Genomic DNA, 18,363 nt, shown 5'->3' with positions numbered 1-18,363 from the left:
TGTAGTGTGTGTATAGGTATACGTGGTTTAGAAGAGCCCCATATAAACGAAGTTGCTCTTTTTTGTACTATTCTCAAAAAATAGGAAGGAATTGGAATAGGGAGGACTCTGAATAGATAAAGCAATTTGGGTAGAATAGTCATTTTGATTGCATTAATCTTCCCTATCCAGGATAAAGGAAGTTGCGACCATTGTTTTATTAGATTTGTGATCTGTCTTAATACAGGAGGATAATTGGTTGAGAATAAGTCAGAATGAGATGCTGTTAAATGAATTCCAAGATATGGGATTGATTTTTCTGCCCATGTGAATGGGAGTGCAGCCCTAGCCGGGATCAATTCCATGTTTGTGAGTGAAATATTAAGCACTAGGCATTTCTTAGGATTAATCATAAGGCCGGATAGGGCTGCAAATCCATCAAGAGCTGGTATTAAGTTAGGACCAGAGACCTGTGGTGATGATAGAAAAAGTAATATATCGTCTGCAAATATACATAATTTGTGTGTAATACCTCCTACTTCAATGCCAGTTATAGTTTGGTTTGTTCTGATGTATTGGGCCATGGGTTCGAGTATAAGGGCAAATAATAAGGGAGATAATGGGCAACCCTGTCGGGTACCTCTTTCGATATTAAAGGCTTCAGATTTGTATCCAGCATATTTTATATAGGCTTTGGGTTTATTATATAATGCTTTGATCCATGTTAAAAAGTGGGGTCCAAAACCCCATTTTTGTAATGAATATTGCATATATTGCCAGGATACTGTGTCAAATGCCCTCTTAATATCGAGAGATAGAAAACATAAAGGGATTTTCCGTTTTTTAGCAATATGTGCCAATAACACTGCCCTGCGTATATTATCGCCTGCCTGTCTATTTGGCATGAAGCCTACTTGATCTCTATGTATTAATTTTCCTATAATGCTATTGAGGCGTTTTGCTATTATTTTTGCTAATAATTTAATATCAAGGTTTAACAGAGAGATGGGCCGATAATTCACACAGGAAGTATCATCAGAAAGGGGTTTTGGGATCATACAAACAATTGCCATTAGTGTTTCTTGCCGAAAAGAATGTCCATCTAGAAGTTTGTTAAAAGTTTCAGTGAGAATGGGAGAGAGTATTTCTGAGAATGTTTTATAGTATAAAGCCGAGTAGCCGTCTGGGCCTGGTCTTTTGTTAAGTTTTAGGTCTTTTATGGCGTTAGCAACTTCATCTACAGTTATAGGCTCATCCAAACTGCTTTTTTGATTCTGAGATAACTCAGGTAAGGTTATTTGTGAGAAGAAGGATTCAGCCTCTGTAGGATTAAATTCATTGTTTGTCTTGTATAAAGTTGCGAGATGTGAGTGAAATTTATGGACTATTTTAACTGGATTACAAGTGTAAACATTTTTTGATAATTTCAAACGTATTGGTTTGAAAGATTTGTTAGTTGAATTTAATGCCCGAGCCAAATATGTACCTGGTTTGTTTGTATTCATGTAGAAATTGTGTTTGGAGCGTTTGAGGGATTTATCAACTGACTCAGTGAGAAATAGATCGTATTCCAATCTAGATTTTTCCAGATGAGATTTTGTACTCTGAGATGGATTATCTTGAAATGATATGTAGGCTGCATTAAAATTGAGTTCTAGTTTTTTTGCTAGATTTTTGCGTTCCCGTTTAAATAGTGCCATTTGTCTTTGTATTGTACCACGCAAGACAGGCTTATGAGCTTCCCACAGTGTTATTGGGGAGATGTCTGTTGTATTATTAATTGATATGTATTCCTTTAAAGCTTGTTCAATGGCCATCTGATGTAGTGGGTGTTTGAGCATTATGTCCGGTAAGTACCACGTTGGGTCATGCGCTTTTGGTATGGCTGAGGCTATAGTAGTGTATACTGCATTATGGTCAGACCACGGAATCGGAATTATATCTGATGCAATAATTTCTGGTATCATTCCTATTGTTAGAAAAATATGATCTATTCTGGTGAAGGTTTGATGAGGGTGCGAGAAATAAGTGAATTTCTTTTTCATTGGGTTACTTTCTCTCCATGAATCTACCAGATTGTATTTGGAAAGAAGTTGAGAAAAAGGTAATCTAGAGGTTATTTTGGATGGTGTAAAAGGTGATTTATCTAGAAATGGGAGGAGGACCTGGTTCGAATCCCCACACATTATCACTGTTCCTATTTTGTGTGTATTAATCACTTGTAATATATGTGAGAGGAATGGTGTAGGTTGTTTGTTAGGAGCGTAGTAGGAAATCACCGTGATTGCTGTATCCATTATATAACCCATGAGTATCAGGTATCTACCTTCTGGGTCTTTAATTTCTGATGATAAGGTGAATGGTGTGGATCGGTGAAATGCAATTAGAGTTCCCCTTTGCTTGGTACAGGCAGAAGCCGTGTAAATTTGTTGATAAAAAGGAGAAATATATTTTGGAGTAGAATCTTTGGTGAAGTGTGTTTCTTGGAGGCATACTATGTGAGCCTTCTTGTTATGGAAAGTACGGAAGGCTTTGGTCCTTTTTTGAGGGACATTTATTCCCTGAACATTCAGGGAAAGTATATTCAGTGGTGACAATGTTTTTTTTGAGCAATTCATTTAATTTATCTCTTTGTTCATATACTGTTTTTCACATTTACGAATTGCACTGGAAATTGAGGTTAAAGTGAATCTGACACTAGGTGCTTATTTACAAGTGTATAGCACAGTACCGGATTTATCATTATCTACCATAACCTATATGGTTATACTGTCATGCTAAATGTACAGAAAATTTTAAAGCATTGGTCCACCATGTGCAAATGCAAAATGCAGTACTATCTATAAGGTTAAAGAAATAGATTTTGTTGCCCGTAGGCCCTGCTGATTTTTGAATCCTTGCTTCTTTTTGCCTCCATGCCTTTGTTTCATAAATAGCACAAGGCTTTTTTACACTCATCCCATGTGTTTTGCTTCAGGCACCATTATTTTTCCCCGGTAGGGGAGTCACACAGGTGTGTGCAGGTGACTTATGTCTTCTCTACCTTCGCCAGCATGATGCGGGTCTTCGCTACATCCAGCGGTGTCGTGACTGCAGCTGCAACCCCACCTGAGCAGGCAAAACACAAATAAGACGTTAAGGACTGTACAGTTCCCACAACCTCTGCCAAGTCATTTTCAGTCTAGATGTTTATATATAAACTACATCAAACACACGAGGGGTCATTCTACTTCCTATTAGAAGAAAAGTTCTCATGTTCTGCGACTTTATTTTTTATACTCGTATTATTTTTTTTCTAACCAGGTTGTATTTAAACATTATATCTAGGGATGCACTGATACCATTTTTTTTTTTTTACAATGAGTACAAGTAGCGATACTTTTTTAGTACTCGCCGATATCAATTACCGATACTTACCGCAACTGTTTTGTTTTCACTTCAGCTGTCAGCAATGGTACAAAGTATTGAAAAGTTTTTTACAAATGAAATAAATTGATTTTTTTTTTAATTTAGCGCTTTTTCAACGTGCAATGTGTAAATATATGTTAATATATATGTATAAAAATATTCACTAACAAATCAAACAAAAAAGAGCTAATTGTTTATCGTTTATAAGATAGATGTGAACAAAAGAAAAACAGCAGGAAAATAATAATTAAAAGGAGGAGAATAGGGAGTTAATTAAGGAATGATTAGAGTAAATTAAGGTTTATTAAGGGGTTAAACAAAGGAACATTTGTTCATCCCTTTCATCTGCAGATGAAGAAACAGAAATATACAAAAAGAAACAATGTTTCTTTTTATTTTAGTGTATCAGGGCTGAGCAATGTTGTTAATAAACATTGCCGGCTTTTTTTTTTTTTTTGACAGCTCCAATTACCGGACTTCTTTAACACAGGGGAGACCCACTGACAGCTCAAAGAGCCGAGCCTGAAAGTATCGGCTTCAGGTATCGGTGCATTTGCACGATACTTGTGCAAATACTCGGTATCGGCACCGATACCGGTACTAGTATTGGTGCAACCCTAATTATATCCTAGACGCGCATGAATGATAATATCCTAAGGCGGCACCCCTTTTTCTCCAACCATGTAGTTCCAGTCTGATGGCTACATTTTACCTGAACTGCAGAGACTATTAAGGTTCCCCATACTGCCCCTAATGCTCCCCTCAATGCTGCTGGATTTTCAGACATATTTCAAGAGCCTGCATTGTGGGTGTCGGCATGCTATCCTGTATGAAGCACTAACAAGACTTTACAGTACAATAAGTCAACCAGCAAAGAATGAGATGGCTGCATAATAAGTGAGTTGTAGAGAGTCATGTGATTCCTCACTGAAAGCTCTTTCAGCTCTGCTGCTTGATCTATCCTTAAGAATCCAGCTAAGATGTCATGGCAAAATAAAAGAAACAAATGAATACAAACTGTGTAGATTATAATAGGCTGCTGCTCTCCCCTGGGTTGAAAGTAAAAAAATTGCTCAATTCTGAATGTGTTGATGGAGGAATCCCTTCCATGGAGGTATTGTATTCTGGCAAGGGGAGGTTTCCCAGCCCTCAGAATACAATGATCAAAAAAAAAAAAAAAAAACAGGCTTGGTTGTACTGATCCGTCATGGCTGGCCTAAGGGTGGTAGAGTGGCTTAGTGGTTAGCACTTATGCCGGACAGCACTGGGGTTCTTGGTTCGAATCTTGGCCAGGACACTATCTACATAGGGGTTTGGCAGTTCTCCCCCATGCTTGGGTGGGTTTCTACCTGGTGGGATCTTTGGCTATGGTCTAAATTTGCACCAGTATGTGTGTACAGTTTGGCTATGCATGTGTTATCAAATTCTGCATGCCAGTCCCAATAATGGGTTATTGTGGAGGGTTAAGGAAAGAACTGGTGACCCACCTCGAAATACAATTCATCAATAACAATTCTATGGAAAAGGGCTTTCAAACATATTGGACATGATGCCCAAAGAGTCAGATATGACTAAATGGATACATACAATATCTCACAAAAGTGAGTACACCCTTCACATTTTTATAAATATTTTATTATATCTTTTCATGTGACAACACTGAAGAAATGACACTTTGCTTCATTGTAAAGTAGTGAGTGTACAGCTTGTATAACAGTGTAAATTTTCTGTCCCCTCAAAATAACTCAACACACAGCCATTAATGTCTAAACTGCTGGCAACAAAAGTGAGTACACCCCTAAGTGAAAATGTCCAAATTGGGCCCAATTAGTCATTTTCCCTCCCCGGTGTCGTTAGTGTTACAAGGTCTCAGGTGTGAATGGGGAGCAGGTGTGTTACATTTGCTGTTATCGCTCTCACTCTCTCCTTTACTGGTCATTGGAAGTTCAACATGGCACCTCATGGCAAAGAACTCTCTGAGGATTTGAAAAAAAGAATAAAGTTGGCCAAGGCTATAAGAAGATTGCCAAGACCTTGAAACTGAGCTTCAGCACAACCATACAGAGGTTTAACAGGACAGGTTCCACTAAGAACAGGCCTTACCATGGTTGACCAAAGAAGTTGAGTGCACGTGTTCAGCGTCATATCCAGTGGTTGTCTTTGGGAAATAGACATATGAGTGCTGCCAGCATTGCTGCAGAGGTTGAAGGGGTGGGGGTCAGCCTGTCAGTGCTCAGACCATACGCCGCACACTGCATCAAAATGGTCTGCATGGCTGTCGTCCCAGAAGGAAGCCTCTTCTAAAGATGATGCACAAGAAAGCCCGCAAACAGTTTGCTGAAGACAAGCAGACGAAGGACATGGATTACTGGAACCATGTCCTGTGGTCTGATGAGACCAAGGTAAACTTATTTGGTTCAGATGGTGTCAAGCGGGTGTGGCGGCAACCAGGTAAGGAGTACAAAGACAAGTGTGTCTTGCCTACAGTCAAGCATGGTGGTGGGAGTGTCATGGTCTGGGGCTGCATGAGTGCTGCCGGCACTTGGGAGCTACAGTTCATTGAGGAAACCATGAATGCCAACATGTACTGTGACATACTGAAGAAGAGCATGATCCCCTCCCTTCAGAGACTGGGCCGCAGGGCAGTATTCCAACATAACAACCCCAAACACACTTCCAAGATGACCACTGCCTTGCTAAAGAAGCTAAGGGTAAAGGTGATGGACTGGCCAAGCATGTCTCCAGACCTAAACCCTATTGAGCATCTGTGGGGCATCCTCAAATGGAAGGTCTCTAACATCCACCAGCTCTGTTATGTCATCATGGAGGAGTAGAAGAGGACTTCAGTGGCAACCTGTGAAGCTCTGGTGAACGCCATACCCAAGAGTGCTCAGGCAGTGCTGGAAAATAATGGTGGCCACACAAAATATTGACACTTTGGGCCCAATTTGGACATTTTCACTTAGGGGTGTACTCACTTTTGTTGCCAGCGGTTTAGACATTAATGGCTGTGTGTTGAGTTATTTTGAGGGGACAGCAAATTTACACTGTTATACAAGCTGTACACTCACTACTTTACATTGTAGCAAAGTGTCAATTCATCAGTGTTGTCACATGAAAAGGTATAATAAAATATTTACAAAAATGAGGAGTGAGGAGCGTACTCACTTTTGCGAGATACTGTACATACATTCTGATTAATGTTTATTGATTCAACATTACTACATTACACTGGTATTATCAGAAATAATGTCAGTGTATATAAAATAGTAACAGTTTGCAATTACTTTTTAGACTAATACTAGGTGATTGGTCGCTGATCGGGAGTCGGTCGGCTGCTGGTTTTCCAGAGTGCAAGTCCGACAGACTGACATACACACGGGCAGAATGTCAGCTGATTTTTGTTTTTTTTTGGCCTGGCAAATGTCTCCTGACATTCTGCCTGTGTGTACGGGGGAATTACACTTGTGGACATTGGGAAGATTTTCCCCCCTCACAGATAGCTGAAAGATCACTGGTGCCAGTGGGAACTTATCTGAGAAGAAGACATTGCTCATGGAACCCCTAGCAATCTCTGGAGGAACCCTAGTTGAGAAACCCTGCTCTAAACAAATGGTGATACTGATACAATTTCTCCAAAACAACCACCTGCAAGAAACATTTTTTTGACTGATACCTCAACCATTAGCACTCGTTTTTGTTTCTAAAAAGTTGCAAATGTTTCTGTCTGTGGAATTGTCGTCAAATTGCAATATCTGCATTTGGCAAGGCTACAAAAAAAGAGCTTCTTTCTGGAGAACTCTTCTAAAACGAGGGAGTGTATGGTAGCAAGGGAGCCTTAGAGAGCCAATAGGAGGAGACCTGTGAATTCTGAAGGCACTGTTCCCTTTCCTTAATCTTGCTGCATACCTTCTGAGCCAACGTTCAGCAGATGGAAAGGTTCTGGGATGTTGGAGCTGATCTGTCTCCAAGAACATTCACAAACGATCAAACAATGCAGCTATTCTCATAGACATATTCCCTTTGAATTGATGGTGAAATGTCAGAGTTATGTTTAGCATGTTGACTTTATGAACTCCTGTCACAAGGTTGTAAGAAGAGAGAAGGACGGTGGTAGAGGAGACTGGGGTCACCGTTTAATCACCAGCTGTCCACCTGGCTTTGTATCCGCTAGGGAGACTATTACAGAGATTGCTACAAGGTTTCCAAAACAATGCCACAGTTACTATGACATCATCACAAGCACATACCGTATCTATCAAAACATATATAAAATTAGAGCAATTAAAGGTACACTTAGAAATAAAAAACAAAGACATAATATATATATATAGGACACCATGCTTGCCTGCCCAGTGTGGTCTACCTGGCTTTTTATGTACCAGGTCACCCATCTGCTGAAATCCCCGCCATTTGCTAGTTATGGGAACACCATTTGGAAGTGTAGTGGGAATTCCTAACTCCACCCACTTCACTGATACCTAAGGCCTCTTTCACACATTTGGGATTCCCTACTGCCCCTCTGAAAACTGATCCTCAGTGGAGGCAGTCAGCATTGCATACTAGCCTATTATGTGTCACTTACCTGCAAACGAAGCCTGCGATGTCCCCACTAGTGGCTGCATCCATCTTCGCCCCTCTTCTTTCCGGGGCCACAGACTCCGGCCCTGTGACTGGCTGGAGCCACGTGACTCATGTGTGCGGAAGCCGTCAGTCACGGCACTTGCGAGTGAAGAAACGGCTCGGAGGTCCACTTCTTCACAGTGCATGCGCCGATGACATCATCGGTGCACTACAAGGTAATTAGCTCCTTAAAGGCGCATGTTTAGGAGATATTTCCACTATCTATAGGTAAGCCTTATTCTAGGCTTACCTATAGGTAAAAGTCACAATCAGAGGTTTACAACCACTTAAATCAGCTGGTTGGCTGATCAAAAAAAACAAAACTATTTATCTATGGCCAGATTTACTGCCAGGATCAGCTGGTAAAGACAAATGGAAAACTGTCTAAAAAAAACCCAAATGCAACCACCACATCTAAGAACTGGACAACTAATATAGATTACATTTTTATTTTGCGTGTACAGAACTCCTTCAGGTTGCCATATTGCACTGATTTTTATAGAAAATAACAGCATCTGCAAATTAAAAAAAGGTTATGCATAGTTACATAGTAGGTGAGGTCAAAAAAAGACACAAGTCCATCAAGTCCAACCTATGTGTGTGATTATATGTCAGTATTACATTGTATATCCCTGTATGTTGCGGTTGTTCAGGTGCTTATCTAATAGTTTCTTGAAACTATCAATGCCCCCCCGCTGAGACCACTGCCTGTGGAAGGGAATTCTACATCCTTGCCGCTCTTACAGTAAAGAACCCTCTACATAGTTTACAGTTAAACCTCTTTTCTAACTTTAATGCGTGGCTACGCGTCTTGTTAAACTCCCTTCTGCAAAAAAGTTTTATCCCTATTGTGGGGTCACCAGTACGGTATTTGTATATTGAAATCATATCCCCTCTCTAGCGTCTCTTCTTCAGAGAGAACAAGTTCAGTGCTCGCAACCTTTTCTCATAACTAAGATCCTCCAGATCCTTTATTAGCTTAGTTGCCCTTCTTTGTACTCGCTCCATTTCCAGTACATCCTTCCTGAGGACTGGTGCCCAGAACTGGACAGCATACTCCAGGTGCGGCCGGACCAGAGTCTTGTAGAGCGGGAGAATTATCGTTTTATCTCTGGAGTTGATCCCCTTTTTAATGCATGCCAATATTCTGTTTGCTTTGTTAGCAGCAGCTTGGCATTGCATGCCATTGCTGAGCCTATCATCTACTAGGACCCCCAGGTCCTTTTCCATCCTAGATTCCCCCAGAGGTTCTCCCCCCAGTGTATAGATTGCATTCATATTTTTGCCACCCAAATGCATTATTTTACATTTTTCTACATTGAACCTCATTTGCCATGTAGTTGCCCACCCCATTAATTTGTTCAGGTCTTTTTGCAAGGTTCCCACATCCTGCGGAGAAGTTATCGCCCTGCTTAGCTTAGTATGCTATATTATTATTTTTTTTTTTATATATAATTGTTTTCCCACAAAAGTGGAGTTATCCTGTAAGCTAATTACAGCCTCATATAGTAAATGAAAACTTATTTTAGTTTTCATTTGAGGGTTGTACACACATAAGGAAACAAGATAGGTAATGAATGCTATTTACAGAGTTGATAATTTATGGCTTTGGCTGGTGAGATGAAATTTGTCGGAAAGGTGAGGTTTGGCTTTAAATAAACTCCGCATTAATCAGTGATGTCATATTTGTTGCTCCTCCACTGGCCAGATGATTGGTCCCCCATTGCTGCTCTACACAGGAGGTTTGTCAGCCTGCAGGCACTGGCAGTGAATTTCTCCCAGTCTCCTGACAGCTGTTAATCTGCAGGGCTGTCAGAGCTGTCACCCAGCCTGTGAATCATGGCCTTCCTGCAGGAGTCATAGAAAGCCCTGAAGAGCAGCTGGGGGCAGACAGCTGCACAGTCCTCTACCGAGCCTTCCTCTACCGAGCCTTCACAAAGGACCTCTCTCTCTCCCCTTCCTGCACATTACAGGCTCGGGTGACTGACAGCTCTTCTGTTTTCAACAACGCAAATTTGTCAAAAAACAAATTGCTGTCTTTCAACCTCCAACACCTTTTTTTTTTTTTTAACTGAATACGTTCTCTGGAGTGACCTCTGTGATACAAAACAAGAGGAGCTGTCACTGTTAGAAACATTGCTGGGTAAACAGGAACCTTGTTGGCTGACGTGGAACTGCAAGTTTCAGCATGCCTAGCTCCAAAAAAACACAGCTGGGCCACTCAGTCATCGATGGTCATACATGAAAGAATGCTCAACAATGGTCTATTACAGAGCTCAAAAACTTTTATCATTTTATATATATGGAAATACTCTTCTCCCAACTTTTTTAATCAATAACACAACTATCAGTCTCTCTTATATAAAAGAGAAGAGCCAGCAACTCCAAAGTCATTGATGCAAAAATGTATTGGCCACATATGAGCATTAAAAAGCAAATAGCTGACGCGTTTTGGCGTAAGCCCTAGTCCAGGGGTAGGCAACCTAGGGCCCTCCAGCTGTTGTGGAACTACATTACCCATGAGGCATTGCAAGGCTGGCAGTTAACAATTACTCCCAGAGGCATGATGGGACTTGTAGTTCTGCAACAGCTGGAGGGCCCCAGGTTGCCTACCCCTGCCCTAGTCCCTCTTGCTGAGGTGCTAGGTGTAATCCAGGACTCTGACCTTTCCTTTAGCCCCACATCCAATCATTGTCCAAATCTTGCCACATTTAGCTCCGTAACAGTTCTAGAACCGCTTGCCACCCAGGCCAATTCTGACACTTCTCTCCTACAAAAAAATCTTTTTTTTTTGCTAGAACATTACTTACAACCCCTAACTATATATATATATATATATATATATATATATATATATATATATATATATATATATATATATATATATATATATATATGCAGAGGCTCTGGAGAATAAAATGGTGGGTGTTGCAATTTTTTTATGTCACATGGTATTTGTGCAGTGGTCTTTTAAACGCAAATTTTTTTTAAAAAAATACACTTTAGTGAATTTTAGTCCACACAAACAAATACTATATAATACCCATTTTTGGTAATATCTAAAATAAGACTTTATGCTGAGTAAATAGATACCCATCATGTCACACTTAAAAAATGCATACGCCCCGTGGAACGGCGCCAAACTATGGTACCTAAAAATCTCCATAGGCGGCGCTCACTCCTCCTTCTACAAAAGGAGATAGTACAGAAAGTTATCAGCTCACAAGATCTCTGCCAGAAACAACGGGTACTCTTAGATAGACAGATAACACTCTCAATGTTTTTTGTTTTTTTTAAAGACCAAAAGGGAGAAAGTAAGAGAAGTTGTTTGTTAAGGTACACATACACTATATTACCAAAAGTATTGGGACGCTGCCTTTACGCACACATGAACTTTAATGACATCCCAGTCTTAGTCTGTAGGGTTCCATATTGAGTTGGCCCACCCTTTGCAGCTATAACAGCTTCAACTCCTCTGGGAAGGCTGTCCACAAGGTTTAGGAGTGTGTCTATAGGAATGTTTGATCATTCTTCCAGAAGCACATTTGTGAGGTCAGGCACTGATGTTGGACGAGAAGGCCTGGCTCGCAGTCTCTGCTCTAATTCACCCCAAAGGTGTTCTATCGGGTTGAGGTCAGGGCTTCGTGTAGGCCAGTCAAGTTCCTCCACCCCAAATCCATTTTTTTATGGACCTTGCTTTGTACACTGGTCCAAATCATTTGGTGGAGGGGGGATTATGGGGTGGGGGTTGTTTTTCAAGGTTGGGCTTGGCTCCTTAGTTCCAGTGAAGTGAACTCTTAAGGCGTCAGCATACCAAGACATTTTGGCCAATTTTATGCTCCCATCATCTTTGTGGGAACAGTTTGGGGATGGCCCCTTCCTGTTCCAACATGACTGCACACCAGTGCACAAAGCAAGATCCATAAAGACATAGATGAGCGAGTTTGGGGTGGAGGAACTTGACTCGCCTGCACAGAGTCCTGACCTCAACCCGATAGAACAGGCATCACAATACTTTTGGTAATATAGTGTACACTTCAAGGAAGGTAAGATCACATTTTTTTTACTGTGGGGAAACAAAGTGTGAATAAGCCTTCAGGAAAGTATGGAAAGGATTGTGACCTCTGTCAAGTTTTTACTGCTTTCTATAGCAGTTTGTGAAAAATGAGGTCTTCCCCAGTTAGGCAAGACTTTGTTGTTTGGCAGAGCTGCATTAATCTCAGAACTGGAAAGACAAGTAAGGCAAACCAGCTCCCTCAAAAGTATTTCATCTGTGTATTTAGCTATTCACCTGGAGTTCAGCTTTAAATATTGAGGAACACGCTGCGCCATTCTGAGACTTGTAGTCCTCTGACAGCTGGTGGGCCACAAACGACCCACAACTGCTCTGAACAAACCATCTTTATGAAAGAATGCTGCATCGAATGAACTTAATACTGTTTCGCTTATTTCCCCCTCTCATGTGTGCCCCCCCCGCTTCCCCGGGTTAACATATAATCCTTTGCACCTGCAAAAGCTCCACAGACTGCAGACTGCCAAGAATCGAGCGTACGGCCCCGCTTCCATGACCAGAGATCCTGGAACGAGAAACAGAAGAGAAATAAAAAAATTAAAAAAAAGGGAAAGTCACTGAATAACTGAGATCATTTGCAATCCTCCACATTTTATGGATGGGAATTGATGTAAGAAGTCACGGGAAATTCTGCGGGTCAGCCTTGGGAAAGCTGGGACTCACCAGCTGTTGTGGAACTACAACCCCCAGAATTCTCTTCCAGACTCCAAGGAACAACAACATGTCTTAAAGGCACCCCCCCCTTGTGTTAAAGTAATTGTAAAAAATCACCTTGTAAAACAACACATTCAGTTTTAAATTGAAATAAAAGGCAAAACATTTGTGTATTGATAAAAAAAAAAATCATTATAAATACCTTTTCCCCCCTGCATTTCAGCTGCATAAGAGCTCGGGGAGGACAAACAGCAGCACACTGAGCTTCCCAGTGAATGGCTGTGCAGGGGGGGGGCGTGTCAGGACAAGTCAGATCATTGGAGGAGAGCAGGCTGAGTTCAAAGAACAGCTAGATAACTGACCAGGCTGTGCTCTTCTGCTTAGTGTGGTCATTTTTTAATAGGAAAGCAGAGGGACTGGCAGGAACACCGGGGACTTCACACAAAGGAAGCAATACAAAGAGAACAGGATACTTTCTCATACAAGTACATGGTACAGTAGGCACATATCAGAAATATGAAATGCTGGGGTAACAAACACTTTAACAAAAAAATATTTATTCTATCCATACTCAGGCACTGCACTCCATTTCATCCTCTGCCACATTTCACTGCCTATTACAGGGCTGAATGACAGCCAGCATCATTCAGCCCCTTCCTGTGATCCTTGGCTGTCATTGACACACCTCCCGGAGATGCATCACCACACCAGTCTTGGCTTATAATACTACAGCCCTGAAAGTCGACCCCCAAAGCTCAAAAAAAAAAAAAAAAAAACCAACAAAAAACAGTGGCATGTAGCCATGCATGCTGATCTATAAAACTTTTAGGTCCCATTCACACCTCACAGACACAACAGACCACGCACGCTTTTTGCGTGTTTAGTTGAGGGCAGCCCATTAATTTCAATGGGCTCCCTTACATGCAAGAAATGCACAAAGAACTCCCTTACACATTTTAAAAATTGAGCCACACCAAAACGCATGGAAGCGCGGTACCACGTGATTTGGCGTGTGCGTTAGCAAGATGCTCTGGGTCTCCAAGGGGGCAGCTCATTTTTGTGCAACACACTGGTCTGAACAAAACCCTAAGCCTTGGTTCACACCAGTGCGGCTTTAAAATGGCACGACTTCAGCACAATTTCAAAGCCGCAGATCAATGGGATTTGCCCCTCTGATTTCATTGCAGCTTGTGACTTCCTTTAACAGAAGTCTATGCAAGTCGCAATGAAATCAGAAAAAAGTAGTGCAGGAACCTTTTAATGAGTTGCGCAATTTGAATGGTTCCATTGTCGGCAATGGGGTGCGACTTTTCATGCAATTTAGAATGGTCAAATCACAGGAAAGATCTCACTGGTGTGAACAAGGGCTAACCCATATAAAAACAAAGCTTTATTTGTTTACTTACACTAAATGGATTTCTACTTTCTGCTAAAGTAGACAGAGGCTAACAGGTGCCCCCTAGGAAGGCTACCTCACCAGTGCCTTCCAAGGAGATCTTGTTTCTCAACTGCAAGGAAAAAAGGCATTTCTTTTTTCAAAATATGACTTTAACGTAATACAAGCGCATGCACGAGATCAGGCGCAAGACCTTCATTTGCGATCTGGCACATGACCTTTCCAGAGACCTCAGTGGGAAAGTTGTTTTTTTTTTTTTCTTTTTCCAGCAGATGATAGCATTTATTGTGTCACTGCATAAGCACGATAAAGTGCAAATGTCATTGGTGGGCTGGCAGAGAAGAAGGAAAAATAGCTGACTGTTGATGGTGGGGTTTTTTCAATCTTTTTTTAATGGCAGTGCAGGTTTCTGTTACATGGGAGGCAGGAGGTTTAATGTGAACCTGTGCTTTCCCATGCAGGATAAAGCAACAGGTTCACCCAATGGTCATCCTTCCCAGTTGCACATCCTTATCTTCCCTTCCTGCTCCTTTTGAGTCCTGAAAGCCAAGAGATGAAACTCTGTGTAAGCTTAAAGTCATAACTCAGGGCAGAGAATATGGAGCTTACACAGGTCTGAGGACTCTCTCCCTTCCCATGTGACAGCATTGGGTGACAGGGTGGCCTGCCGCCAAGCATTGGGTGATAGGGTGGCCAACCACCAAGCATTGGGTGATAGGGCGGCCAACCACCAAGCATTGGGTGATAGGGCGGCCAACCACCAAGCATTGGGTGATAGGGCGGCCAACCACCAAGCATTGGGTGATAGGGCGGCCAACCACCAAGCATTGGGTGATAGGGCGGCCAACCACCAAGCATTGGGTGATAGGGCGGCCAACCACCAAGCATTGGGTGATAGGGCGGCCAACCACCAAGCATTGGGTGATAGGGCGGCCAACCACCAAGCATTGGGTGATAGGGCGGCCAACCACCAAGCATTGGGTGATAGGGCGGCCAACCACCAAGCATTGGGTGATAGGGCGGCCAACCACCAAGCATTGGGTGATAGGGTGGCCAACCACCAAGCATTGGGTGATAGGGTGGCCAGCACTGCTGTCACATGGGAGGAAGGGCAGTGAGTCACATGCCCCCCCATTCTTGGAAGTACCAGGTATTTCTCCTCCCTCCCTCCCAGTGGCCCTGCATGAGCAAACTTCAGGTACACTTTAGTTCACTCTTTAGTAAATTACTCTCCTGGAACAAGCAAGCAGACTGGGAGTTTTGACTTCATCAGCTGTGGAGTTCTTCCAGGTTAGTCATGCACTAAATAGAGAAACATGGGTTCCTGATAACGGAGCTTTCCAAACTTCATTGGCAATGGCAAATCCCGTATATAATGTACTCTTGCCCCTCTAAAAAGCGATCCACTGCCGTCTCACCACCTGCACCATGCCAACCCACTAGGCTGCAACCAGGTTGCACTTGAATAGGTCACATTCGGCAGCAATACCATCTGCTGAATGCAACTTATCAGGCCACAATACATCACAGCGGATGCATGAGTATAGCCCTGAGCGACTGCATTTTTATGTTTTGACTGCTTTTACCACCCCTCCCCTGTATAAATGAGCCCTTATTGCTTGCACATAATCCAATACCAACCAAAGAGAAGATCCAGCCTGGTCACCATGGCACAGTGTTTCTAGCAACACCACTGAATACATTTGCACAAACTTACATCTAACACTAGAGGTCTGTATACCAGAATGCTGCCCTATGTCCAATATTGTCCAGTCCTGAGATAGGGGACAGGTCCACTCAATCCAAAATAAACATTGAAAATTACTGATTGGTTAAAACACACCCTGACACCGAAGAAAGGGGCTAGAAAACTGGTTCTAATTTCTCGGAGAGCCGCACAATTATCATTCGCCCCAGGCACAAACACTTCTGTGGAATGTATGTGTATGACATGCACACTGATCCATAACCTACAGTGTTCAGTGTCATCTCACAATAAAGTAATTATACTGCAATAGAATATATAAGAGATCTGGAATAAGCCTATAATCCCCACTACATAATTCTATTATTGCAGGCTAGCCATGATGTCAGTAATACACTGTAATTACCTGCCATTCATACCTACAGGAGGGGAGGCACTGGTAAACCATTTTCCAAATCATTTTACTGTATAAGGAAAGTTTCAGTTTTCATTTCTTTACACTAGAAAAAAAGTTAACGTAGCACTAAATGCTCAGCAATTTTATTTAACTTAAAAGTAGAACTAAAAGCAAAATAAGGGAGGGTTAAAACCTCTGTCAGTTTTATTTTAATATCTGTGTCCTACTAGGGAGATTTCACTTTACTTCCTGTTCCATGGCCAAAACAGAAAGTGAGAGGAAATCCCTCCAAAGTGACTGTCACCACAACTAGTGTTCCTATTGGAAGACTAGTTTAGTTATACTGTATTCTAAGCAAGCAGGTTTAAATGTCCCACAACATTTTTGCTTCATGTATGTACCCAATACCTATCTATTTTCATGTTCACTGTAAGTTTCTGTTAGCATGGCGCAGGCATGAAGTTCCCTGAACTTCAGGGATGCGCACTACAGATCCCATGACTCCTTGCCCACCCATCACACTGCGCATGTGTGCCCTAGGCACACAATGGACCCTAGTGCATAAGCGTAACCCTAGCATGGCACTCAGGCAGCACACTGCCATGGATCCCGGCCACACTGATCTTGTGCACTCTATGCCCAGCGACTGAGTGGGCAAAATGTGCCTGGCACACTGCACATGTACACCTTCTGAACAACTCATGTGCCTACACAGAAAAAAGAAAAACCTGTTCAAGAGACCATACATCGGGGGGCACCAAAGAGACCCTGCAAGGCAGCAGAGCCACCCTGGAAGAAGTTATGGACACCAAACTTTACAAAGCCAATTTTGCTGCAAAGAATGGCTGCTCATATAAGGGGAAGGAAAGGGAAGGAAGCAAGATAAGGTTTAATAACACTTTAAGTTAAAGTGTATCTAATGCCAAAACATTTTCAAAACTTTAGATAGGGTGTTTTAAAATCATCCGGGATATTCATCTTTTTTTTCTGGTGGCCACTGTCACCAAAACAGATAGTGATGAAACATCCAACATTTTACAGTTTTTATCGAATAGGAGGAGAGGGGAAATCTACCAATGGAGACACCCATCCTAGTAACGCAGAGGGGATTTCCCCGCACTTTGGAGAGGTTTTCACTTATTTCCTGTTGTGTTCCTAAGAAACTATTCCAGAATTCCTGGTTTAAATTTATAGTGAGCTGGTATTCTTTCCAGGAGAGTTGGAGAGTAGAGAAGCAACTTCTTACATAAGATTCCCCCAGAAGGTTTCCCCAGGATCTGCACCAGGAAAATACCAAAATGGACCTTTGGACAGACCCAGAAATGCCCACAAAGTGTTATCTTCTAGTTAGCTAGGCACCAGCTTGGAATCCCCAAGAGGAAAGATCTGGGTCAGCCAACTACGAAAACTTCCTCATGATCCCCACAACAGACAACAGTCTAAAAAAGATTGATGATGACAATAAAGCTGGACTTCAATCACAAAAACTTTCATTCAATGCTGAACTCTGGTATAAGCAAATATCTAAATACAAGAGTAAGGGCCCGTTCACACGGGCTATCTGATCAAGTCCGCCTGAAAAACTGGTGGACCTGATCAGACCCTCCAGTCTCCTCTATAGAATGACGTGTCCACTGAGACCCGCTGCCATCCGATCCTCTCCACCAACAACAGACGGATGGTGGTCCTATTTTCCATCCGTCTGGCAGACCGGATGGGATGGAAATGGACAGGCGGTCTGTTTCCATCAGATTTCCCTATAGGGGAGAGCGGGACTGTCTCCGTGTCCACTCTGCACAGCGGAGCAGACAAGGACCTGTCATCATCCTGCTCAGCGGGGATCAGCAGAGCGATACTCCACTGAGCAAGCCAATTATGTAATGCGGAGGCGCCCATGTAAAAGGAGCCTTATGTTTGTTCTTATTTGAATCTTGGTGTGCTTTGTGTATTTCTTCCAGATCTGTGCAGTAATCCAGTGTGAAAATGTACCTCTGTGCAGGAGCTTCCTGTAATAAAGACCGGTCACTTCTACTCTCTCTCCTTGTGCAGGGTGACTGGTCTTGTCTCCGCCTCTCCTGTAGTTTTCTACAGGAAGCCCTTAGTGGATGAAATCTGCTAAGTCCCTTCCA

General features: G+C 42.2%; 1 protein-coding gene across 1 annotated transcript in view; it reads right to left on the bottom strand.

The window, feature by feature from the left end:
* SLC25A26 (solute carrier family 25 member 26) overlaps nt 1-18,363 on the bottom strand; it is a 237,641-nt gene that overhangs the window by 19,185 nt on the left and 200,093 nt on the right. The window contains exons 7-8 of the mRNA XM_073592196.1: nt 12,518-12,587; nt 3,023-3,087 (exon numbers count right to left, since the gene is read on the bottom strand). Coding sequence (XP_073448297.1) covers nt 3,023-3,087; nt 12,518-12,587 — 135 coding nt within the window. The remainder of the gene's footprint in view (nt 1-3,022; nt 3,088-12,517; nt 12,588-18,363) is intronic.

This window comes from Aquarana catesbeiana, linkage group LG07, assembly GCF_042186555.1.
Source record: "Aquarana catesbeiana isolate 2022-GZ linkage group LG07, ASM4218655v1, whole genome shotgun sequence".
In the NCBI taxonomy this organism is placed as follows: Eukaryota; Metazoa; Chordata; class Amphibia; order Anura; family Ranidae; genus Aquarana; species Aquarana catesbeiana.
This window is presented reverse-complemented; position numbering and strand designations above follow the sequence as displayed.